This window comes from Aspergillus caelatus (genome assembly GCF_009193585.1).
Source record: "Aspergillus caelatus strain CBS 763.97 unplaced genomic scaffold BDV27scaffold_135, whole genome shotgun sequence".
Lineage (NCBI taxonomy): Eukaryota > Fungi > Ascomycota > Eurotiomycetes > Eurotiales > Aspergillaceae > Aspergillus > Aspergillus caelatus.
In genome coordinates, this window is record NW_022475398.1 from 12,170 (window position 1) to 39,002 (window position 26,833).

A 26,833-nucleotide genomic window follows, 5' to 3' on the forward strand; every position below is an offset into this window, starting at 1 on the left:
TACGGGATAATATGAAGCTAGAGGCTGTCTGGATAATCCAGAAACTTCGCTGTTCATGGGGACTCTTCTCTATCTACTCTGTAGTTTATTTTTGGCGCCACGTTCTACTAGGAATGTAGCATCCACTCTTATAGGTGTACTTTAATGCCGTGGATAGACAGCTATAGGGCAATTGACTATTCCGCTAACCGTAAAGCCTTTGAAGAAGTGAGAGCCTTACCCATAAGCTCACTGTTGCAGGTATGGTGAGAGTATCTGAGGTTAATGCGGCAAGGTTCGTCCCGCTTGGGCGCTAGAGTTGTCCGAAGGTAGTATATATAGAAGCCCCACCCTTGACGAAGGTCTCTGATCAAGGCACCTATTATTAAAAGTAACTATTTATATGTGCCCTTTGTAAGTTTAACGTTTTCTGCGGAAACAATTCATTTTTAACATTGGATGACGGATAACCCATACTCTCGCACGTTTGCAGCGTGGAATATAAATATCCAGGGTCGCCCAAAGCAGACCTTGCCATGTATTTGCGCAAAGGTGCTCTTTTAGGATGGATAGCTACCTGCTGTCGGTCTGTTGTATCGTCCCATGTGTATTGATACTAACTCGTATGGCTATCCAGAGCTTGCACCTGGCACTGAATGATGATAAATATTAACTTATGCCTTGAGCCAGAGATGAAAGTAATAAGTCGTGACAAAGGGAACTTACCATCTGCCAGTATACACCCCTTCTCTGTAGTAGTTCAGTATGAGTACCACGTTCAATAATAACCGAACCGCTGCCAGGCTCACCCTCTCCGCAGACAAGTATCAAGTCAGCATTCTGAATAGTGGCCAGTCGGTGGGCAACCGCAATTATCGTCATCGTTTTCCTCTCCGCCAGTCGCTCTAGTGCCTTTTGTATAAGCCTCTCAGACTGCGAATCAAGACTGGACGTTGCTTCGTCTAGAAGGAGTAGTCGTGGTCTACGCATTAGTGCACGGGCAATACAGAGTCGCTGCTTTTGACCACCGCTGAGAGATAATTGCGCGTTAATACCCAGGGAGGTGGAGTAGCCCTCGGGAAGAGATATAATAAAGTCATGAAGTTCGGCATCTTTGCACGCCTCTATCATCCGCGCTTCCCTCGATGTATCAAGCTCTTCATCATCCCCTGGTTCGAGGCCCAAGAGAAGGTTTTCCCGAATCGTGCCTTCGAAGAGCTTGGGTTCTTGAGAGACCAGAGATAATGCTCGACGATAGGATGCAAGTGGGTAGTGTCGGATATCCTGGCCTGCAAATTCTATGCTACCTTTGGTAGGGTCGTAAAACCGCTCCAGGAGAGAGACGATGGTTGATTTGCCGCATCCAGATGGGCCAACAATTGCAACGTACTGGCCACTGCGGATGCTGAAATTCATCCCTGTAAAGACAGGCCCACCGCGAGATGGATACTGGAAGGTGAGATCTCGGCAGCACACATCGGCCTGGTGAAAGAGCGGAACACCAGATATCGATTGTGGACGGTGGGTCTGGTCATTGCCTCGCCCATTTAATGAAGATCTTGTTTCTAATATGCGTCGTGCAGATGCTGTTGTCTGTGCCATATTAGGACCGAAGCTAAGAAACTGACCAGCCGACTGCCCCCCTTGGATAATAGCAATGTAGACCACAAAGAACACCACTGGGTCATATTCGCGAGAGGCAAGAAGCTGCCCACCATACCTGAGACCGGGTTGCCTACATTAGCTGAAATATTCGAGAGCAAGGCATAAAGGGGCAAGCAGCATATAGTGTTACGGACCAGAAGGTAAGTGCCATAGCGCAGAGGTCGATGCTATCAGAGAGCGCAACGACGAGCGTCGCAAGCCAAGCCTTGCGAATAGCCCTGGTCCTCTGTTGAGACAGCAGATTAGAGTATCGTTGCAGGATGGTGTCTTCCATCGTGAGTGAAGTAACCGTTCGAAAGGCACGAATGGCCTCCGTAGCGAACTTGGAGCTTTCAGCGTATACCTCTGCATTCATGCCCTCAAATTGGACTTCATATTGAATTCGAAAGTATGAAGCCAGCAAGATAAAGGGCAAAGCAGCAAAGAAAGCTACTGCAGCTAACTTCCAGCCGAAACTAAATGAGATAGCAACGCATCCCATGAGACTAAAAATCGAAATAAGTGGGAAGACGCCATTGACGCCAAACAGCTCTTGCAGCTGTTTTGGATCTGTTGATAACCTGGCCATGAGGGTACCAGAGGAATTTTCTTCCTGGTCATAGTATGATACGGGCTTGTGCAGAATGCTCTGAAAGTAGTCTTGGCGATAGTTTGCTGCGATATTCTAATTATTACATGTTAGCCTTTCTCCTGGAACCCTTATCTGACTAGGGGTATATCTGTCACCTACAACTGAAAAGGATGTAGAGGCATAGCCAACATCGAAATAAAATAGGCACATCGCGAGGGCAAGAATAAAAAACATGAGGGACCAGAAGTTCGCCGCTTCACTCAACTTGTGGCCGGTAAATTGAAAGACCTGAACGAGCTTTGCAAAAAGCCAGCTCTGGAACGCAAAGGCAGCTATAAATATACGATATATGTTAGTTACTATAGAGATAATCATGGATCCGGTGAGTTAGGAAAGGGTCTCTTACACCCAGCACCCATTGTTCCGATGACGGTCAAAGCCAATACAGGCCAGTGTGTCCTTTGCTCGCATACGATATGCCACAAGGTACGGATTACCCCTTTCCTCCCCTTTTTCTTAACGACTTCCTCGCTGTCAGCAACTTCATAGCCGTCAGCTGCGTAAGCTTCAACTTTGGTATCCTCAGGGGGAGTATAGGGAAGCTCCTCGATTGCTACAGTACTATCCATGGTTGCACTTTCCAGTTGCTGCGCATTTACAAGGCTGTAGTACACTCCACGATGGTCCATCAATGTTTGATGCGTGCCTTCTTCTGCTTTAGAGCCATCCTTCATCACAATTATATGGTCTGCTCGGATGATAGTGGAAAGGCGATGCGCAATCATAATGGTGGTTCGATCTCGAGAGACCCGATCTAGGGCCGCCTGAACGACTTGCTCACCTCGTATATCAATTGAACTTGTCGCCTCGTCGAGAATGAGAATTGATGGGTTACAGACTATGCTCCGAGCGATTGCTAAACGTTGACGCTGCCCTCCACTTAATGCGATACCACCTTCACCCACCACAGTATCATATCCCTAGGGTTCTTGTTAATAAAATATCATTCTAAGAGCGATAGACTAGGAGGTTGAATTACCAAAGGTAGTCTGTCAATGAACTCGTTAGCAAAGGCGTCGCGGCATGCCTTCACTACCAAGTCCATCTTCACACGTTCTGGCTCGTGCTCCCATGCAGTTCCTATTAGCCCAAAGGCCACATTGGTATACACCGATTCATTGAATAAAACAGGTTCCTGCTCGACCAAACCGATCTGTGACCTCCACCATTTTATGTCAAGTTCGTTGAGATTATGCTTACCCACAAGGATTCGGCCCCGGCCCAGTCGACTCCCCTCTAGCGAGTCGGCGTTCCGAAGCTGATACCAACGTTCGATGAGAGCCACCACGGTACTTTTCCCAGAGCCTGAAGGACCTACTAGGGCAGTCGTATTGCCTCTCTCAAAATAGGCCGTGAAGTCCCGTAGCACCTGTGTATCAGGACGAGTTGGATAGGCGAAACTAACTGAGTCGAAACAAATATCCTCCTGACTGGAAGCATCTGGGCTTCGAAGCCCCTTCATTGAAACGCGGTCCGCATCAATCACATCGAAAAATGGGCCAGAAGCACTAGTGGCCTTGGTGATCGCCATTAATGGGGACGCGATCCCACCCAGCACAGTGACCACTAATAGCACAGAAAAAAAGACCCTAGTTGCATGTCAGACTACTCTGGGTTGTGTGCAGCATGAGAAAGGTACACATACACAATGACAGTGTTGACATTTGCAATATGGCCCTCGCGGTATAGCTTCAACCCAAACCAAAAGGCCAAAGCATAACTGGAGTACATAGCGAAGAAAAGTAGTGCTAGATGAATTCCAGTAACTGGACACATTCGGGCAGCACGTTTACGAGCCTCATTCACCCATGAGGAGTATTTTTGGGACAGCGGGACTTCGGCCCCAAGAGCAAGGACGGTTCGGATCGCGCTGAAGACCTCTGCTGCAACGGCGGCTTGCTTCTCGTCGGCGCGATCCACCATCCGCTGTGCCTTGACAATATGGGGAACGGTAATACTAAACCCCACAAGCACAAACAGAATGGCGGAGCTAACGACCAAAGTCAATGCCCACGAATACCGAAAGGCCACCGCATAGGCGGCCACCAACAGAGCGAGGGACTGGAACAGGATTGCCAAGCGATCAGATACGCTCTGTTGGATCGTGTTTGATAGGCCTGTAATAGCATTGGTCACTGTCCCCACGGACGTTTCGTCCAGCTTGCGGACGGGCTGAGCAAAAAGCACTTCCATATATTCAAGGCGTAACGCTGATGAGGCCCGGAGGCTGATGATGCGGAAGCAGAGCATGGAAATGTATGTAAGAACAAACTTCCCAATGAAAAGATATACAATGTAAAGACTGTGTGGTACCATGTTATTGAATGGGAAATGTGATATAGAGAGTCGGACTTGCCTATTCTTATTCACGGACGCTCTGAAGGCGTCTTCATTGACAGAGTTGCCAGATGTGAAATAGCGATTAAAGTCTCCTGTGAGATTTCCAAAGACTACATTCATTAATGGTAAGGCCTTGTCGCACTTAGTTAGTGGCAGACCTTTTGTAGAGCACCTAGGATCAACATACCACGCCGGAGCCCATCGCACACAATAGGCCGAGCACCATGGGTCCAAGGCCACCGCCTCTGGCACCATACGAAAGTATCCTCTGGTAATTCTGTTATGGGGGGATTTCTTCTCATCAGGGAATTTGGTGGTCCATACTACATAGCTTTTTAGAGAGGATGGGCGATTACTAGCATCCACTTGGGGCTGCTGCTGGCGATCAATGCTCTCTCCCCGAACATCATGATTTGCCCGCAAGGAAGACGAGGATTCCATGCTGAAGATGTGTATCGGACGTTCTCTGATGCCATGCAAAACGGCGTGAGAAAGAGAACGAGACCAGATGACCGATAGCCTTCAGAAATAAGGGTGAAATGAAGCTTCACCAGGCTGTATCAATCACCTGAGGTTCGAGATCGACAAGCCTAGACCTTAGGACTATAGATTCTACATTGAGTTTGTACCAAAAATTGATGTTCGGCTTTTTCCGCCATATTCATTCTACTTGGTTACCACACTTTTATAAATAGTATTCCTTCCTCTTCTGGCTCTATCAAAGTAGTATGATAGTGCCCAGAGCCATAGCAGGTTCGTGGCGTGCGGGATGGATCGTTGCCATCCCATGGTTCCCAAAAACCTGGATCGGACAAAACCAAGGGACGCTCCCGACGGCTGACGACTCCAGCCAGTAACAGCACATAAAATCAACAATAGCGGTCTCCTGACATGTTTCTTGTGGCTGCAATAAGCTATGAGCCTCGATTTTGACCTCGTATCAAGCGGTTAATACATCCACTACTATGGTCTCGGCTAGCCGGTTACATTGTATACTACCATTTTAGATCACGAGGTCAACACACAAGCCAAGCATGAAGGCCAAGCATGAAGGTCTCAATCGTTCCAGACCAGTCGCCATGCTCATTGACCTGAGCTCATTGACTTTGGTATGATGGGATTCTCCAGGCTGAGTTGCCCTAGGTAGACACCCAGGAGGCGTCTATATAAAGCCATATAGGAAGAGGGCTGGGATAAGGAGCACCGATTGGAAATAGCTTCAGTAATTTTGTCAATATGAACGAGCTCGGCCAATTTTCAGATTATTCTGCTTTACATTAAATTCGCTACAATTGTTAAGTCATTTGTTCTACTCCATTGTTCCATATCTCGAGAGAAGGTTAAGGAAACACCTATGAACTACATATTACGATAAGAAGATCACCAAACGCCAACAGAAACGGAAAGAAAAAAGTATGTAAAAGAAGAAAAGATCAAAAGGATAGATTCAGAATTCCTCACATTCATAGTTCACAACTCATATACGGTGAGAAAATGGGCTCCGGAGATTCTAACCCGTATTTGATTTACCCTCCAGTGCGAGAGCCTGAGGCCATGAAACGTACCTTACTACCACTTGACGGCACTGCTTCTGCTAATAGAACAGGATCCTGCAAATTAAGTAGGCCATCTAATCATGCATTTGCAACGGCCAATGGCCGGAAACATAAGGATACCGCCTCTCCAGCATGGCTGGAGCAGGTGTCGAGAATTGCAAACCAATGCCATTGCACGGTAGACGAAATTGAAGATATATACCCATGCACCCCTCTCCAAGAAGGAATGATGGCGCTCACACTTAAGGACTCTACAGCATACACGGTGATGTACAAATATCACTTGCCACGCAGCATCGAGATTGATCGTTTGAAGTCAGCCTGGGATCAGGCTGCCCAAGCGAACCCCATCTTACGAACACGAATAGTTCCCACGCAGCACAGCAGTTGTATGCAAGTAGTGCTACGGGACTCTGTTCCATGGATTGTCCACCAAGGGTATAGCACGTGTGACCAAGAGGTGGTGAGCTCTGGCGATGGACATACTTCGGGTGCAAACACAGAGGACCAGTCGTATACCATATGGCAGGTAGGATCTCCGCTCGCAAGGCTGATATGGGATCCCTCAGTACATGTCTTGACGGTATTAATGCACCATGCACTCTGCGATGACTGGTCAATGAGGCTTTTGCTGCACGATGTGGATGCGGCATACCAGGGGCAAGTATTGGCAGCCCGGCCTTTTCGGCCATTGATCGAGTATATTGAGCAGTCAAAGGAGCGGTCTGCCAATTTCTGGAGGGAGCAGTTCGCCAATGCGCACCACAGCGAGATGAAGCCATTCCCATCGCTGCCAGTTCCTGGATATATCCCGGTATTGTCACAAGAATTGACACAAAGCTTCCCCTACAACCATGAACGCAGACTAGCGTTCCCCATAAACGCCAAGATACGATTGGCCTGGGCCATGCTACAGTCTTTATATACGCGATCGGGCGATGTGCTCTTTGGAGCAATCGATACTGGTCGAGGCATTCCCTTGAAAGGCATTGAGGAGCTGAGCGGGCCATCCTTGGTCTGCATCCCAGTACGGGTTCAGCTTCAGCCACAGCAGACCATTACAGATGCACTTCAAACTATCCAGTGCCAATACGCAGATACAATGGAATTTGCACATATCGGCCTTCAATACTTGATGCACGTTGAGCCTGGTACAGCCGCAGGGTGTCGCTTCAACACGTTGCTCGCTGTCGAGCCAGAGCAGAGTGGTCCGGTCCCCTCAATCTTCAAACATAATTGGGAGATCCAAAAAACGTATGATACGTATCCGTTAATTCTGCGGTGCCGGCCATCGCGCCGGTCCTTGACTCTTCAAGCAACGTTCGATCCGGCGATACTGGAACCACAGCAAACGAATCGTATTTTGCATCAGCTGGCACACATATACTGTCAGGTGGAGGGTCATCCTGAATCAAAACTGTCCGAAGTCAACATACTCAGCCCTAAAGATCGACAGTGCCTCTCTGCCTGGAACTTCCCAGTTCCCTCAGTCGCAAAGAAAACAGTACCCGAGCTGATTCACGAGATGGCTCTGAAACAGCCCCAAAAGGCGGCGATATGTAGCTGGGATGGCAATCTCACTTATGACCAGCTTGACCGCCTCTCGCATTCTCTTATGACAACATTCAAGAAACATGGCGTCGCGCCGGGCGTCTTTGTCCCGCTCTGTCTGGAGAAGTCAATGTGGGTGGGACTTGCGATGTTAGCAATCATGAAGGCTGGTGGGGCCTTTGTGTTACTTGATCCATCCTATCCATTGACTCGGCTGCGTCAGATGTGTGAGGTTGTTAAATCATCTTTAGTGGTCAGCACGAATAAGACCCGCAGCCTCGCATCAAGACTCGGGCTGCAGGTTCTAGTGATCGACGAGGAAGATCCTCGTTTGCTACTTAAACGTGTTCGGACCTATGATATTAGCAGTCCGGTAGCCAGCTGTTCCACCCAAGACCCCATGTATGCTACATTTACCTCTGGCTCGACAGGGGCCCCGAAAGGCGTAGTGGTCGATCAGGGAGGATACACGACAAGTGCCACAGCCCATGCAAAACAATACAACTTCTCAGAACATTCCCGTGTTCTGCAATTCGCCTCCCCGGGGTTCGATTCATGTATCATTGAGCATATTAGTACCCTTCTTGAGGGTGGATGCGTCTGTGCTCCAAATGGTGATGAGTGCCGCAGCCGCCTAGCGCACACGATCAATAAGTATGGTGTGAACAACGTTTGCCTCACACCGTCTGTGGCACGGATCCTTTCACCCGAAGACCTTCCTACACTTCAGGACCTTGCCTTTGTCGGTGAGGCTGTCCTTGATGGTGACATTGCACGGTGGAAGCCATTTGTCCATGTGCGGAACGCATATGGTCCAGCAGAATGCTCGGCTGTGTTTAGCGTTCAGCCAAGTCTGACCGGTCATGATCCGAAAAACATTGGCTTCCCTACGGGTGGCATCGGCTGGGTCGTGCACCCTAAGGATCCCCAAGTCTTGATGCCAGTGGGTAGTACTGGCGAGTTGTTGATCGAAGGCCCAATTGTGGGACCCGGATATCTCTCCAACCCTTTGCTCACAGCTCAAAACTTCATTCATCCCCCGAAATGGAGGCAGCAGTTTGGCGACGCCCATGGCCGCATGTACAAGACAGGCGACCTAGTGCAGACCACAGATACTGGAAGCTTTCGTTATTTAGGGCGCAAGGATACCCAAGCGAAGCTCCACGGACAGCGCATTGAGTTAGGTGAAATAGAGTACCTGTTGCAACAAGTTGCTTTCACCGATGCTCCACAAGTAGTTGTGGGGATAGTACATCACGACGATATCCACCCTCCAGTAAGCACACTTACTGCGTGTATCTGTTGGTCAGCCGCATCAGATGTTGCAGATGATCAAGAGCTGGATGGTGGTGTTTTCCTGGCTCCTAACGACGCATTCCGCCACGCAACTTCGGTTGCTGAATCCCGATTATCGAATTTGCTACCCTCGTTCATGATTCCCAAATTGTTTCTTCCGGTCCATCGCATGCCGCTAACCCCCAGTGGAAAGCTGGACCGTCGTCAGCTACTGGCACACGCTGGCACACTTTCTGCTGACACCGTGAAATCTTACCGAGTGGCGCCGTGCTCGTCACAGCCTCCTTCTACTCCCGAAGAAGTCATCCTGCAAAGCATCTGGGCCCAGGTCCTAAACAAAAATGCAGACGAGGTTGGTATAACTGAGAGCTTCTTCAACCTCGGTGGGGATTCGGTGAGCGCCATGCAAGTTGGAGCCAACTGCCAAGCCGCTGGCTATAGAGTCAGTGTCGCCGACATATTTCAATTTCCTACCATAGCTCAGTTGGCACACAATATGAAACCGGTCAGCAGCTATCACCCCGGTGTCACCAAAGAAGATCCAGAAGAGACCTGGTTTGGGCTCTCCCCCATCCAAAAATTGTTCTTTGAGTTATGCCCAGGTGGGCATAACCACTTTACCCAACAATTCCTACTCCGCCTTTCGCGGCGTCAGGACAACGCCCGTGTCTGGAAGGCAATAGAAGCAATTGTCAGTCGACATTCCATGCTACGGGCTCAGTTTTACCGTCCCCCTTCTGGACCTTGGGAGCAAAGGATACGTAAATATGGCCCGGACTGTTTTATCTTTCGGGAACATACCCTGCAGCGCCTCGACATTGGTATACATGAGATCCTAGTGGAGAGTCAAGGCTTGCTAGACATCCGGACTGGGAGATTATTTGTTGTGGATATTATAACCACACCGGCAGGCGAGCAATACATGTCACTGATGGCACATCATCTTGTGATAGACCTCGTGTCTTGGCGCGTCCTCCTGCAAGATCTGGAAGACTTCTTAACCACAGGTACCTTAGCAGGCCCAGGCCCTCTATCCTTTCAGCAATGGTGCCATCTTCAAGAAGAGTATGTGGCAGAATGTCTTGAACCGCGAAAAGCATCACCGACCGAGGTTCCTCCAGCACCCCTGTCCTATTGGGGTGGACAGTCGTTGGTAGACAGGAACACCTGGGCAGAGGCAACCCAGCATTCAGTCACTCTCTCGCCACAGGTGACCCAGGCAATCTTGGGCCATGCTAATGATGCCTTTCGCACTCGCCCGGTCGAGTTGATACACGCTGCCCTGCTATATTCCTTCCTCCAAATATTCGACGATCGACAACCTCCCGCCATATTTACAGAGGGCCATGGCCGTGAGCCTTGGGATTCGCACATCGACCTGTCCCGCACCGTGGGCTGGTTCACGACCCTGGCTCCTGTATGGGCCCCAGTGAGCAAGGATGAAGACATATCCACATTTGTGTTGCGCGTGAAAGAAGCTCGCCGTGCAATTCCAGCTAATGGATGGACATATTTTTCTTCACGCTATCTACACCCGCAAGGGCGAGAGTACCATCAGGGACAATCGCCCATGGAGATTCTATTTAACTATACGGGATTGTTTCAGCAGCTGGAGCGTCAAGATGCACTTCTAGAGCTTGCTGCAATTCCCGACCATGGGATGATTCAGATGCCAGAGGACATGCCTCGTTTTGCCCTCATCGATGTGTCTGCACTGGTAATGAACGGCCAACTTAAAATCTCATTTCTATATAATCGACACATGTGGCACCAAACAAACCTTGAAAAATGGTTCCACGAATGTGAGAGGACATTTGAGAACCTGCCAAAAGCGCTCCGAGGGCATCGACAACTTGCCCCTTCCGACTTCCCACTCTTGTCGCTAGGCAACCGTGAGCAATTCGAGAAATTGATGATTGACATCGGTCGCCGGGTCCGTCTTTCGGAGATTGAAGATATTTACCCATGCTCACCAGCTCAGATTGGCATGTGGTTAAGTCAAACCAGAGATCCCCAAAAATATTGGTCGCGACTACAATGGTCACTGTATCCATCCACAGACCACTGTACGCCCGTGAGTATTTCTCAGGTCAAACTAGCATGGCAAAAAGTGGTCAACCTCCAGCCGATCCTTCGGACCGTATTCTTTGCGGATCCAAGTCAAGGATGTGAGCCATTACAAGTAGTCCTCAAGACGGCAAAGGCAGATATGGAGGACTGCGAAGTGCAAACATGGGCACCTGAGGACGAAATGACCCCTTTGCTTGTTGATCACTGCGGCGAATCCGGCAACAGAGTGACCCCTGCTCACCGACTTAAAATCCACTCAATGTCAGATAATAGTGTCCGCTGTGAGTTAGTTATTAACCACATGCTGATCGACGGCTGTACACAACAAATCCTTCTCACGGAGCTTCAACGGGCATATGACGACCTAGGGCCTGGGCCTGCCGCTCCCCCATACAGTGATTATATCAGTTATATCAATGGCCAGTCCGAAGTAGAGTCAAAGGCATATTGGCAACGGTATCTGGATGGAGTTCAACCATGCCTCTTTCCTCGGCTGAGTGTCTCTCCTCCGCCTGATCAGAAAGCACTCCGCTCCCTGCGTTTTACATTGGACACTGCTCAGTGCTTACGAGACTTCTGCCAACGCCATACTACCACCATTCCGAATCTTTTCCAGGTGGCCTGGGGTCTTTTGCTACAAGCATATACAGGGTCCGACAGTGTGTGTTTTGGGTTCTTGGTGTCGGCCCGAGATATTCCTATCCCTAACGTCCAGGAGATTGCAGGCCCTATTATCAATCTTCTTGTGTGCAGGCTTTCTTTTGATCCTCAAGAATCGATATCCTCAACACTTGCAAATAGCCAGGCCGCGTATGGGCGTGGCCTGGATAACAGACATAGCCCACTACCCGATATTATGCACTCTCTTGGCCTGACAGGTCAACCACTTTTCAACACAGCACTATCGCTGCAGAAGGCAAACGATAAAACAACGCCATTATCACGTAGTACGGTGGTCAAAAACCGGGATGGCTGTGATGCAACAGAGGTGAGTCGACCTAAGTAGTGTGTCTTGCGTACCTATGACTGTACCTCATGTTTCTTCGTTCTTGAAAATATATATGTCGTCACAGATGCATCCGAGCCAAAGCAAATACTGACATTGGATGCAGTACGAGTTGACTCTCAATATCGTGGAGAGAGAGAAGAATATAGAGGCAGAGTTGAGCTATTGGTCATATATGTTGACAGAATTGCAAGCCGAGCTGATCTCTGGCACCTTCCAGCATATCGTCTGGCAGCTCGTATCTGGAATGTCGAATCAACTGGGTCAGCTTGACCTGGTCAGTCAGTTGAATTGGGATTGTGTCATGAAATGGAACAAGCAAGCCCCGATTAGTATGCGAGGCTGCATTCACGATGAAATAACACAGTTCGCCGTCAAGAACCCTGCGTCGCCTGCAGTGACTGCGTCTGATGGATCCTTGACCTATGCGGAGTTAGACCGATTTTCAACCATACTAGCGGAGCGCCTCTCCCAGCGTGGAGTTGGTCCTAATGTCTTTGTGCCGTTATATGCAGATAAGTCCCGATGGGTAATTGTCGGGGTACTGGCAGTCCTGAAGGCCGGTGGTGCATTCGTGTTATTGGATCCGTGTCACCCCATGGAGCGGCTGCGAGAGATAGTGAAGAATGACATCCACAGCCAAATCATTCTCACTTGCACAAGACTCGCATCCCTAGCAAGGACAATTTCGGATACTGTGATTGTGCTTGAACAGCTTGGCAGCGAGGTCAACGCAAGAATGCATCGTATACCCCCAGCCGTGGTGCGCGTGTGCCCAGCTACGGCGGCGTATGCAGTCTTTACCTCTGGCTCCTCAGGGAAGCCGAAAGCCAGTGTCGTGGGGCACGAATCGTATATCACAAGTGCAAGAGCACACAGTAAAGCACTCGGTCTGGCTGAGGGCTCTCGGGTGCTTCAGTTCGCATCATTTGCCTTCGATGCATCGGTCATGGAGATACTTACCACGCTCATGGTGGGTGGTTGCATCTGTATACCTTGTGACAAGGACCGGCAAGAGAGACTTCTTGACTTCATACAAGAGGCCCAGGTCGACTGGGCATTGCTCACCCCCTCCGTAGCACGAACCCTTGACCCCGGGAAGGCAGCAGCTCTGAAGACTCTTGTTCTAGGTGGAGAAAGTCTGTCGCCTGCTGACGTGCAAAAATGGTCCCCATATGTGAAGTTGATGAGCGCCTACGGACCTTCTGAGTGTTCCGTTGTTGCGACTGTACAGGATTCTACAACGGCATTGATGAATGAACCAACCAATATAGGCCGCCCCACCGGTGCACGAGCTTGGGTAACCGACCGAAATGATTCGGACCGGCTGGTCCCTGTCGGCGCCGTAGGGGAACTGCTCATCGAGGGGCCCATTGTAGGCCAGGGGTACCTAGGTCTGCCGGAGCTTACGGCCGCCTCCTTCATTTATGACATGCCCTGGCTGAAGCACGTATCCTGCTTACCGGATAGACCACTTTACAAGACCGGAGACCTTGTCAGAATGCTCATTGATGGAACATTGATGTATATGGGACGCAAGGATCGTCAGATAAAGCTACGTGGACAGCGAATTGAGCTGGCGGAAGTCGAATATCATGTGCGACATTGTTTTCCTGGAACGCCGGATGTCTTTGCCGACGTCGTGGCGAGTAATGATGCGGATCAGGCGTACTTGATTGCAGCAGTCTCACAGCCCACCCAAGATCAGAATGAGTTTACGTCTGCTGTGTCAATCGCAGAGAGCCGTTTGCAGAGAGCCGTGCCTCCCTTCATGCGTCCGTCATTTTTATTCCGCCTCCAAAAGGTGCCGCGACTACCAAGTGGAAAGGTAGATAGATCCCGCATACGGCAACAAGGCATAAATTTGATGCAGAAGCAACGACATAAAAGCAACGTTAGGAAAGATTGGAAAGCAACGGACCTTACTCCAGAGGAGCAAGCGCTACGGGAGCTGTGGTCCCAGTTGCTGCACTGCCGTGTGGAAGCTATTGGACCCGAGGATGACTTCTTCTCCCTGGGTGGTGATTCCCTTACGGCGATGAGGTTAGTGTCTGCAGCTCGCACACGGGGTCTTCATGTTGCTGTGGCCGATGTATTTGCGCATCCTCAGCTTCGCGAGCTAGCTAGATCTCTCACTGGCCATGGCCAGGAACCACATGGATACGAACCAACCAGGCCACGCGTTACCCCGTTTTCGCTCATTCCATACGGCCGCAAAGCAGAAATACAGAACCAAGCTATGATACAATGCAGTGTTGATCAGGTAGATATAGAAGACATCTACCCTTGCACGGCGATACAGGCTGGGATGGCAGCCATGACAGCTGAACGACCGGGAGCATATGTTGCCCATCACGAGTACAGTATTCCAGCAGATACTGACTTCGTTCGTTTACGCTATGCGTGGGAGAAGGTGGTCACCCATCATCCTATTCTTCGCACTCGTCTCATTCAGACCACGGATCTTGCTTGCTGGCAAGTTATTGTCCGCAACCAGGAATTAGGATGGGTCGAATCGCAGATCGCGGAAACAGAAGACTTTGCCCTAGGAGGGCTAGATCCCATAGGCGACCGTGACCATGGAATATTCGGCATTCCGTTGTTCCATGTAAGGGTCAGTAGAGGGGCTACTTGCAAGATGTCTCTCACAATGCATCATGCAGTGTACGATGCGTGGTCACTGCCACAATTCCTCCAGTGCGCCCACATGGCCTATGCTTCCGACGAGTACCTCCCAAGTGACCCGGTTCCTTTTCAACACTTCATTGAATACACCTGCTCGCAAGTCAAGCATTCACTGGCCCACTGGCGGACCGAATTCAACGGTTTGGATGCTGAGCCGTTCCCCATGGTTCCCTCAATATCGTATCGAGCCAAGGCAGTAAGCCAGGTTGAGCATTCCATACCAACTGGGGTAGTCCAAGAGACTAGTGTCACACGCACCGCTGCTGTTCGGCTCGCGTGGGCATTAGTGCAAGCACAGTACCAGAGCAAGTCAGAGATTGTTTATGGTGTTGTTTCCTCAGGGCGAACAGCTCCTGTTCCGGGTGTCGAAACGATAAGTGGCCCGACATTATGTGCATTCCCCCTACGAGTTAGTATCGACACGAACGAGAATATTGGCAAGGCACTGAAGAATCTCCAAGCACGAATTGCTAACTTCGCCTCCTTTGAACATGCTGGCTTGCAGCAGATCGCGAAGTTGGGGCCAGAAGCAATGCGTGCCTGTTCCTTCCAAACTTTACTGAATGTTGAACCAGCGGAGGATCTTGTTGGCAGCCCCGCTTATAAGACCCTGTTTGACTCTATGGGTGTCAAAGCCAGGGACGGGGCGTTTGCGACCTATGCTATTGTGCTCAACTGTGTGTTGAAGGCCGATTCTATCTCAGTTACAGCTACTTTCGATGACCAGGTTGTCTCCCGTTGGAAGATGGGACATATCATTAACCAGTTCAGCCATATCCTGCAGAATGTTCACCGACGGCCGCAGTCACCAGTACGCGACATTCTTGGAGAGCTTAATCCGTTCAGTATGCAGCAATTGAAGAACTGGAATGGCGCAATCCCAGACATGATGCGTGAAACAGTGCCTGGGGCCATACAAAAGCAGTGCTCCCGGCAGCCACTTGCTCCAGCAGTTTGTAGCTGGGATGGTAGCTTCACATATAGTGATCTTGACAGATGGTCCAATAAGGTTGCCAGCCTTTTACAATGTCGTAATGTCCATCCGAAGAGCATAGTTCCCGTACTTATGGACCGGTCCCGTTGGGTGATGGTCGCCATGCTAGGCATCATCAAGGCAGGAGCAGCCTTTGTCTTGCTAGAACCGTCATATGCGTTCGCCCGCCTCCGCTTTATTTGCAATGAGATAGACGCCCCAGTCATATTGACCAGAGCGCAAAACGCGAAGGCGGCACAAGCGCTGGTCTCAGATACCATGGTGGTTGATGAGAGGCTCGGAGACGGTTCACCGAGCATCACAACTGATAGTCATGCGTGGTCTACGAGTCCGAACGACGCACTGTATTGTGTCTTTACATCTGGTTCAACTGGTAAGCCGAAAGGCATCATTATAAATCATGGGCCATTTGTCACAATGAGTCAAGAGTACGCGCGGCGGACAAGAATCGCGCCTGATGCCCGAATTTTGCATTTTGGGTCATATGCATTTGACGTTAGTATCCTGGAAACGCTGAGCACACTCATCGCAGGCGCTTGTGTCTGTGTTCCATCAGAGGCAGGCCGCAAAGAGCGATTCGCCGAAGCAGTACAAGATCTTCGACCCTCACATGCTTTGTTAACCCCATCGCTAGCGCGCGTATTGCCGCAGAATTCCCTGGGCTCTGTGCATACCTTAATGCTAGTCGGAGAGGCCGCCCGGCGCGATGACCTTGTCAAGTGGATTGGGAAGCTGCGCCTAATGAATCTCTACGGACCCGCCGAATGCACTATCTTGTCAAGCATGCAATCCAACTGCACCCTTGAGACCACACCGGCCAGTATCGGACATCCCGTTGCTAGCATTGGATGGATCACTGACCCCCGGAACCCTTATCAACTGGCTCCCATCGGTGCTGTGGGCGAGCTAGTTTTGCAGGGCCCTCTACTTGGCCGAGGATACCTGAACGACCCAGATCAAACAGCTGCCGCATTCTTCAGGGGACCAGCATGGTTAGATGGCTTGGGTCTAGAGAGCGATGTGAGTCGTTCTAAGGTGTACCGCACTGGTGATCTGGTCTGCTACGAGGATGACGGCTCGCTGGTGTACCATGGACGGAAGGACACACAGGCAAAGCTACGAGGCCAGCGCTTGGAACTTCAGGGGGTTGAGGAGCAGATTCAGCGATCTTTTCCAGGGTTACTGACTGACGTTGTTGCTGAAATTATAACCCCCATTGATGTCCGCGCAGCCCCCTGTTTGGTTGCTTTCCTCTCCGTTGGAGGGAAAGGGCAGGCCACCGAAAAGCCTCCCGAGTTTGGTGAACAGCCACTTGACGTCGTTTCAATCCCCAGCTTTCCTGACCACGCCAAGACGACTGAATCCAGACTGACAGAAAGCCTCCCAGACTACATGGTACCCAGTATTTTTGTTCCCTTACGGCAAATGCCTCGTACGGTCGGCGGCAAAGTGGACCGCCGGGGACTGAGACAGACAGCTTCATCGATGACACGTCAGCAGCTGGCCTGGGGGAGTACCAACACCGCTTCAGGAAAGCAGAAGACAATTTCGTCCGACACTGAACGGCTCCTGCAGTCAATCTGGGCACGAGCGCTTGGGATTGCGCCCGAGAATATCGGAGCAGAAGACAGCTTCTTCCGATTGGGCGGGGATTCTATATCTGCTATGCAGGCCACGAGCCAAGCCCGTGCAGCAGGTATTGAACACGCCGTAGCGGACCTCTTCCGATGGAAGTCCATCCGGCGCATCGTAGAGAAATTCGCCAAACTCATACATGTACCTCAAGCGATTGGGCACCAAGAAGCCGAACAGGACCGCCAAGAGGAAGATGTCGGTGCCGGTGTTGAAACATCTTCGGATGGCAAGGCCGAGGAACTCTTACCTTGTACGCCTGTGCAACGGGGAATATTGCTGACCCAAATGCAAGACCCTCTCAGTTATGCTCCCCATTTCATTTGGAAGGTTCGGGGGGGCTCCGCTACACCAGTCGATGTTGATCGTGTGGCGAGAGCATGGCAACAGGTAGTAGACCGACATTGCGCACTGAGAGTCGTATTCGAACAGGATACCCGGGTAGATGGTGATGGCTTCAGGCTCCGGCTGTTCCGTCACATCGATGCACCTGTTTACATTCTTTCTGAGTCGCCAGTCGACAGCAAGGGCTTGCCCGTCAGCCTTACTCGGGAGGATGTCCGACGAAATAGTGACATCCCACACCAATTCACCATTTGCCACTTGGCTAATGGATCCATCTTCTGCCGGTTGGATATTAACCATGCCATTATCGATGCCACGTCCGTCACGTTGCTAGTGCAGGACCTAATGTCCCTTTATGATGGTCAAGTCCTCTCCGACGGCACGCAGAATGCGTATCGTGATTATCTTCATTTCGTCCATAGGCAGCCACAAGAACCTGCGCGCGCGTACTGGAGCTCGTACCTGACGGGAATGCAGCCCATGTCCCTTCCATATCCTTTGACGGCGGATGGCAAAACTACCAAGCCTCTGGAGAGGTTAGAGGTCCCTCTGGCCTGCAGTGGGTCGGATATTAACACGTTCTGTCGACGGACAGACTGGACTGCATCAAACCTCCTCTATTTTGCTTGGGCCATGTCCTTGGGCGTCTTCTCCGGATCGGATGATGTTTGCTTTGGGGTTCTGACGGAGGGCCGCCATGTCCCAGTGCAAAGCATTCAGTACGCGGTTGGCCAGATAGCCAACATGGCAGTGTGTCGAGTACGTCTGACGCCGCATGTATCCCTTGACCAGGCTGCTCTTTCTCTACAAGAAAGCTATGGCCACATCCTATCCTTCCAAACCTTCCCGTTATCGGAGATTGCACGAGCAGCAGGTGTCACGGTGCAAGAGCTGGCATCTACTGCCATCAGCGTACAGTATGCCCTTCCGGATATCGGATCAGAACAATCTAAATGCTCCCTTACGCTCGAACCAGTTGGTGGACTTGATCCAACTTCGGTGAGTAGTCTCTTCCATCCTTTGTCAAGTTGTGTTGCCATATTATTCGAAGACGAGACAAACACAGAACTACAGAGAACCAGTTCATTACGCATCCTTACATAGCAGTTAGTCAGGGCTCTTACTAACCCGAGATAAAATCAACAGCAAGACATTATGCTCTATGCCTTGATAGACCAACATGGAGGTGTGCGAGTGTCTATGTCATATCGCCCCTCTCGAGTCTCAACCGTCATGGCCACGCAATTAGCAGACTACTTTTCTGAGGCTGTTTCAGTTATCCTTCGTAATCCCTGTGCGAAGATCGGCGAATTAAACCTTCTAAGTGTCAATGACCATGAGCGATTGCTGCGTTGGAACACTGCACTGTGCGAGCCACAACTCCAATGTGTACATCAAGCAATTACCCAATATGCCCGGCGACAGCCGAGGGCTCTGGCTGTTTGTGGATTCGATGGGTCTTTCAGCTATGCTGAGTTGGAAAGCCAGAGTACACAATTGGCTGAATCTATGGTCGCCCGGGGAGTAACGCCAACGACATACGTTCCTCTATGTTTTGAAAAGTCACGATGGACGACAGTGGCGATGTTGGCTGTGATGAAGGCCGGTGGTACTTTCGTGCCATTAGACCCAACACATCCTATCACCAGGCTTCAGGAGCTTTGCCGGCGCGTAGATGCACGCTTTGTGCTTACTTCAGTGGCTCAAGCACATATGGGTCCGAAGTTAGCAGACGACGCAATTGTGGTGGGGGATGGGAACTATGACCACCGCGCGAGAACGACGAACATACCGGAAATGGTTGATCCAGAAAAACCAGCGTATGTGCTCTTCACGTCAGGAACTACTGGATCTCCGAAAGGAGTGATGATCCCACATGTATCGTTTCTTGCTGCTGCTCAGGCGCAGATGCGAGCGTTCTCCATTGGCCTCGGGTCCCGCGTGTTACAATTCTCTTCATACGCATTTGATGTGTCTGTGATGGAAATCCTCACGACGTTAATTGCGGGAGGTACAGTGTGCGTCATTTCCGAACCAGAGCGCAGTCGCATGCTGCTGGATGGTGTATGTCCGATAACAGTTACCCACGCATTTTTGACGCCATCCATTGCTGGAATGCTGGACGCCAGCAGAGCATCTTGGATAGAAACACTTGTTCTCCTGGGCGAACCCATGTCCACCTCGCATATTCAACAATGGGCTAATGTCTGTCACTTGATGAACGCGTACGGACCAACCGAGTGCTCTGTCTTGAATACCGCAACATCCCGTATTGTCCCCGGCTGCGATCCGAAGGACATGGGCTACGCACTAGGGGTACACTTCTGGGTGGTCGACCAGAATGACCACCATCGACTACTTCCCATCGGTGCTGTTGGAGAGCTGGTTATCGGTGGTCCACCCGTCGGTTTGGGCTACATCAATGACCCCAAGAGGACTGCCGACGCCTTCATTGAGCCTCCTAGTTGGTTGCAATCACTCTTCCCGAAGGACATATCTTTCTGGCGTCTGTACAAGACTGGTGACTTGGTCCGATATAACACCTCTGATGGTACTTTACGATACGAAGGCCGCAAAGACCGACAGATCAAGGTGCGTGGGCAGCGCGTAGAGCTCGAGGATATCGAGTATCATACGGCCCGTTGCTTTCCTGGGGCAACAGACGTAGTTACCGAGCAGATCGTGCTCCCGCAGGATTCAGCACCGGCTTCGGGTGGTGAGCCCTCCGTGCACTCACGAATAGTCGCCTGTGTCCACCGGAAAGGCCTCGCTGAACAGTCAGCGTCGAATTCCTCGCCAGAGCGTGACGTGTTAGCCGCCCCAAGCCGGGGATTCGACGACGACGCAGCGATCGGAGCCCAACGGCTTCGAGAGGTCCTCCCCAGCTTCATGGTTCCTGATATGTTCTTACCCATGGTCCATGTCCCACGTCAAAAATCAGGCAAGACAGATCGTCGACGTTTGCGAGAGGCAATAGTAGCACTCCGCCCCAAGGATTGCCAATCCGCCTCATGCATCACAGAACCAAGCAAGCGATCACTTCAAACCCCCACTGAGAAGAAGTTCCATATGATTTTAAGCCAGCTTCTCAAGCTCGCTCCGCATATGATCGGTGCCGATGACAGCCTCTTCCATCTTGGCGGCGATTCGATTATCGCTATGAAGATTGCCGCCCATGCCCAGGCTGCTGGTCTTGATATCAACCCTCATGAAGTCCTTCGAAATCCTACTATTCGGAGCTGGGCTTGTGTCGTAGATGGGAAACATGCCCCAGTTGCTGTTGCACCAAAGAGCCCGCCTATATCGCTTGTTGCGGACTCTCATTCGGCAGAAATCTTCCGGTCCTTCTTCAACAACGCGCCTCCTTTCAGCCATGATAATGTGCAGAGCATTCTGCCTGTACTGGACAATCAATCTTACTACCTAAATTCCTCGTCTATTGTGAACTTCGCAGAACTTTTCTCAACGTCTCTTGACACCAATCGTCTGCGGAAGGCATGCCACACAGTGGTATCCCAGTACAGCATTTTGCGGACGGTCTTTGTCACCGTGGACCACCAGTGCTTCCAGGTGATCCTACGGAACTTTGAGCCAGAGTTTACTGAAGTGGAAGTTGAGGATGCAGAAGTATACTTACAGTTGGAAACGAAGCGACAAATGACTCCGTCTACTCCACTGGGAACTGTTCCAGTAAGCTTCTCGGTCCTGACAAGCACATCTTCCACAAAATGCGCTTTTATTACGCGGATCTCCCATGCTCAGTACGATGGCGCTTGCCTCCCCATCCTCTGGAATGCGATTAAGTCCGCCTACAATGGGGAGCCACTACCAGCTGCCACCGGATTGACCGACGTTGTGCATCATCGACTGGGAAAAGAGCACGCTCGCAGTTTATCATTTTGGACAGACTACCTCCGAGGAGCTACCTCCACTGCTCTCGATCCGCTTTGCATTACTTCGCAACCCGATCCACCTGGAGACACTTTTTCGCCTACTACTGCCCGGAGAGAGATACGCCGGCCAGTGCCTATGGCTGGAGCAACGGTCGCTACGCTTATCAAGGCAGCTTTAGCGTGGCTCTTTGCACGATACCAATCGCAATATGATATAATCCTCGGCCAGGTGGTCCATGGGCGCGGGTCTGACCTTCCGAACATTGACAAGGTCTTTGGACCTTGCCTCACATTCCTCCCAATTCGCATCACTATCGATCCGAATTGGACGGTATCCGATCTCTTACGCCACACTCAAGCCCAGCAAGTTGCAACAGTACCGCACGATGCGGTAGCCCTCCGGGACATTGCTCGGCAATGCACCAATTGGCCGGAAGATGTCAAATTCGGATGTCTTGTGCATCATCAGCCCCTCCAATCGGCAAATGAGCCGTTGGCGCTAGGCGGCCTGAGTTCATATTCGAATATCACCTGGGCCAGCTCTCGGCCACCGGCTGGTCAGGTCGATGTGATCTCGATTGAGCGCCAGGACTCCCTTGATCTGGTCATCGCTAGTCCTAAAAATGTCCTAGATCAGACTAGCGTCGAGTGGATGGCAGATCGGTTATCAGAAGCCATTGAACTGTTCTGCCAACTTCCTCATCGTAACTTGACTGAGCTTGAACCGGACAGGGTAGACCCCGTGGATGTGCTCAAGGGGTTGTCTCCGTCTTTCCCTACACTAGTGTCGTCAGCAGAGTGCGAGTAAAAATCGCAGGACTGAAGACTTAATGAAAGACGTCAAGACAGAATGCCGTCTTCACATTAAAGAACCAGTGGGAAGTTTGTCGTGGCAACGTTGAAGCAGACTGAATCTGACGCATGGTTTAGATTCTGTGAAGTGATTTTCCTGGAGCTCCGATTTGGAAATCATGGCAATCTGTAGATTTATAATTAATGTGATAATGTTTTTGTCTATATTAATACTCAATCAAATGACTTTTGTTTATTGGAAAAAAAAAAAAAAAAAGAAAAGAAAAACGAAAAAGAAAAACTGTATTTCTGGAATCTTATCTGCACTATCACGGTCTACATATGGAGATGGTATATATTTTGATTCACTACCCCTAATGTTATGCACACCTATTTGCAAATACGTCTCTACGTTTTCTTGAAAGAACCTTCAGCAAATGAAGTTAAGTCTATATATATATATATATATATATTAAAATTAGTCTATAGACTTTGCGATCCATTTTCCGGAAGCAGTGCTATGGTTAGTCTCGTGAGGATGAACTAGTTAAAGTTCCTAATTTATACCCAGCGGCTCTCAGTCTTCATAGCTGCTTTTGTTATAGCTGATCTACCTGGCTAGTGGAGTAGCGTTTCAGTCCTTTGATACGGTCTTGGTTCTCTGGTCGAAATGTGAAGCTTACAATCAATCAGCCTTCTGTTTCGCTACGCCACGCCAAAATACCTCGACCCGTCTCTATGCCAGAGGTGCATGTGACAATGGTGGCCGAGGTACACATGGGTGGTTGGGAGTCAGGATTCTGGGAATCACTTGGATATTAATATATTTGATGGCATTGACCTAGGGTTGGGTTCAACCAAGGTATTGTGCTATTTAGTCAACTGTTTCGAAGTTCTTTAGGGCTGAGTCAGGCCGTCAGGCAACATGCCACCCGTTCCCAACATTTTAGCCCCAACGTCTTCTATGACAACATCCGTAGAGATTCACTCACTGCAATTCTCTCTAGATCCAATTGTTGAGCGAATATTTGAAAGAAACTTGAATCATGCCACTTGAAATTGTAGATCGTGTTCATATACATAGGAGCCCACTGCTGGCGTGGGATTATATTTACACACTTTCGCCCGCCAAACTTCGTGCCTTTCACCCCATCTTATTCTGGACCATTACACATTCTAGGCTATCATACTTGACCTCTAATGTCAAAGAGGCCCAAGATGGCACTCGATGCGAAATCACCAGCAGCTACTCCTCTAAACGATGGCACGACGGACTACGTTCCTATGAGAAAAAAGTACAACTCCAAGGAGCCGCACATAACTGAGCAACCCATCACTTGGGGCAACTGGTACAAGCATGTAAATTGGCTGAACTGTTTCTTTATTCTCTTAATCCCCTTCCTAGGCTGTCTTGGAGCCTATTGGACACCTCTCCAGCTCTATACGGGCATCTTCGCCGTTGTATACTATTTCAACGCAGGTCTTGGCATCACGGCCGGTATGATTAACTCCCTTACCGCGACCTCTCATCCATTTGTCTGACTGAGTATAGGATACCACCGCTGCTGGGCCCACAGATGCTACAAAGCAACCCTCCCATTAAGGATCTACCTTGCCGCCGCAGGAGCGGGTGCAGGACAAGGCTCGATCCGATGGTGGTCCCGAGGCCACCGGTCCCACCACCGGTACACCGACACAGAGAAGGACCCATACTCGGTCCAGAAAGGTTTCTGGTATTCGCATATTGGATGGATGGTGATAAAGCAGAACCCGAAACGGATCGGTCGCACGGACGTCACTGATCTCGACGCCGATCCTGTCGTCGTCTGGCAGCACACCAACTATATCAAGTCAGCTCTGTTCATGTGTCTCGTGTTCCCAACTTTAGTCTGCGGCTTTGGCTGGGGTGATTGGCTTGGGGGGTTCATCTATGGTGGAATCCTTCGCGTCTTCTTTATTCAACAGGCCACCTTCTGCGTCAATTCTCTTGCCCATTGGATCGGCGAACAACCCTTCGATGATCGCAATTCCCCAAGAGACCATGTCATAACTGCCTTCGTCACCCTCGGTGAGGGCTACCATAACTTCCACCACGAGTTCCCATCGGACTACCGTAACGCGATCGAGTGGTGGCAGTACGATCCCACAAAATGGTCTATCTGGATCTGGAAACAGCTCGGTCTCGCCTACGACTTGAAACAATTCCGCCAGAATGAGATCGAAAAAGGTCGCATCCAACAGCTACAGAAGAAGCTAGATCAAAAGCGCTCTACTCTCGATTGGGGCATTCCCCTCGACCAGCTTCCCATAATGGACTGGGACGAGTTCGTTACCCAAGCCAAGAACGGCAGAGCCCTTGTTACTATCGGGGGCGTTATTCATGATATTACGAGTTTTATTAAGGAGCACCCCGGTGGCAAGGCATTCATTTCGTCGGCGGTTGGTAAAGACGCTACTGCTATCTTCAATGGCGGGGTTTATAACCATTCTAATGCCGCCCATAACTTGCTTTCGACCATGCGAGTCGCCGTTCTCCGTGGCGGGTGTGAGGTGGAGATTTGGAAGCGTTCTTTGCCGGATGGTAAGATGCCGATGCTGACGGACTCGGCTGCGCATTGTTCGTGCTGGAGATCAGGTTACTAGAACGGCGCAACCAGTTCCTATGATGAGTGCTGAAGCTAGATAAGACACGTGTTCCTTTTTCTTTGTTTTTTTTTTATTTTTTTTTTCTTTTTTCTAAGAATGCTCGATGAATAGCATGACCAATAATATTTATACCCTACTCCATTGCAAATACAGATATGTTGTATGTGCTCGCACCTGTTGAATCTATGCAACCTATCTTGCACTCATTGTAGAGAACCACAAAGGTTTATCGTAAATTTTAGCTAGCATAGAACTATGTCCCAGATAACAATTGCAAGAGCTCTGCAGTTTACGTAGAGTTCAGGTCATAGTAATGCAGCTTCAGGTGCACCAAGCGCTTCATTTACGCCTGACACCCGTTTTGCCATAACATACGGACAAATCGAGGCATCTCCAGCATTCTAGTACAATTCAGCCAGGCAGTTATAGATCTTTGATTAATTTGAAGGTCATGGTGAAAAGAAATTGGGTTTTGCCTCAGGAATGAATTGTGTGCCAAAGACCACATATGAGAATAACAATATCCCGGGGCTTTCTAACGGAATAATCGGTGAAACATGCCCCATAATAAATGAATACCAGCCAACAAACCATCTTTAAAAGGATTCGCCTGGGTCTGACGGTGGATTTGTATCTACCGAATGACCTGCCTACTCCTACTAGTGCCGAGGAATGAATGTGAGGTCATCTGGTGGAATGTCCCCACCATCTAGTAGATTTTATGTCTTAAATTACTAGCAATATACTCCGTAAATATTATCGAGCTTGTTCCCAAGGATTCCACCAGTGGTAACTGGCTGAATCTAGCAACGTTTCCTCGCACGGCCGTTACTCTCCGGGAAAATTGACGAATACCTGGTATTGGGTTGAGCAGGGCCCCATTTTGGCGCTCTCGGAAATGAACAGTGGGGCTTGGGCTTAGGTATACTTAGATACCGGATACCCACGGAGGTCCCTCAAAATCGCTGCTTCGGCGCTCTAAATTAGTGTGAACAGTCGGGTTTCAAACCGTTGTCTAACTAGGTAACGGTTAGGGCCTTTGGACCTGGCTAGATTAGTCTCCTAGTTGGTATCTCCTAAACGAAGACAATAGACCACTAACACACTAGACACTATCGTTCGTATGCAACGCTACACTACTAGTGCTAGAGACGACAGAGGTGCTTTCTAACATCAGGTTAATGACTAAAATGAGTCGTGTAATACACCTGTAACCACTATCTTCACTGGCTCGTGCAGTAGCAAACACAATTAACCACTCATGGGGTGGTCCCTGAGGATAGTTCCATTCTTAGGGCTCCATCGGATTGACCCACCAATCGTCGGCTAAGCTTTCTTGCCAAGTAGTGAGTTCCTTCTCTCTCGTTAATACGCCAGTTCAATCGTTGACATGTCGCCCCCATGTTACATCCAATAAATTGCTGGCTAGCCTTAGCACTACTCAGTGACTCATATACAATACTACACTTTAGGTATGCATCAATGCAGTACTTAGCGGAAATCATACTCTACTGACCAAGGACGATGGTCTCCTCAACCTCACTGGTGGAGACAACTACTCTTAGGCACATTCTCTCTCATTAGCAGCCCGGCTAGCATGAATGAGGAGCAATGATAATGCAGCCTGAAAGTGGCATCTTCCGATGCAGGGGCACTTCAATTCTAGTGTTGCCTACCTCTGCCCACTTCCCAGCTGCTCGACTTCTTTAAGCCTTCCTTCGCCTCGTCTCTGCCGGATACGTGTGTGTTGTG

General features: G+C 50.0%; 3 protein-coding genes across 3 annotated transcripts; 2 read left to right on the forward strand and 1 right to left on the reverse strand.

Moving 5' to 3' along the window:
- Positions 1-595: 595 nt before the first annotated feature.
- On the reverse strand, positions 596-5,056 carry BDV27DRAFT_166023 (ABC transporter ATP-binding protein; the record flags this gene model as incomplete). Its single annotated transcript, XM_032074084.1, has 9 exons — positions 596-631; positions 706-1,699; positions 1,779-2,308; positions 2,375-2,547; positions 2,622-3,195; positions 3,255-3,864; positions 3,921-4,725; positions 4,803-4,860; positions 4,940-5,056. The coding sequence occupies 9 exons, from the start codon at positions 5,054-5,056 to the stop codon at positions 596-598; spliced, it is 3,897 nt and encodes a 1,298-aa protein (XP_031925731.1).
- A 1,053-nt stretch (positions 5,057-6,109) lies between these two features.
- Positions 6,110-22,451, forward strand: BDV27DRAFT_159534 (uncharacterized protein; the record flags this gene model as incomplete). Its single annotated transcript, XM_032072885.1, has 3 exons — positions 6,110-12,076; positions 12,201-18,749; positions 18,897-22,451. The coding sequence occupies 3 exons, from the start codon at positions 6,110-6,112 to the stop codon at positions 22,449-22,451; spliced, it is 16,071 nt and encodes a 5,356-aa protein (XP_031925732.1).
- Positions 22,452-23,380: 929 nt separating this feature from the next.
- BDV27DRAFT_131151 (acyl-CoA desaturase) lies at positions 23,381-25,254 on the forward strand. The gene is made up of 2 exons (XM_032067563.1): positions 23,381-23,933; positions 23,988-25,254. The coding sequence occupies exons 1-2, from the start codon at positions 23,636-23,638 to the stop codon at positions 25,076-25,078; spliced, it is 1,389 nt and encodes a 462-aa protein (XP_031925733.1). The 5' UTR covers positions 23,381-23,635; the 3' UTR covers positions 25,079-25,254.
- The last annotated feature ends 1,579 nt before the right edge of the window (positions 25,255-26,833 follow it).

Coding starts and splice junctions, on each gene's coding strand:
- BDV27DRAFT_131151 (XM_032067563.1), top strand. CDS start 23,636: ATGTCAAAGAGGCCCAAGATGGCACTCGATGCGAAATCACCAGCAGCT. Junction 23,934..23,987: donor AGGTCTTGGCATCACGGCCG/GTATGATTAACT, acceptor GACTGAGTATAG/GATACCACCGCTGCTGGGCC.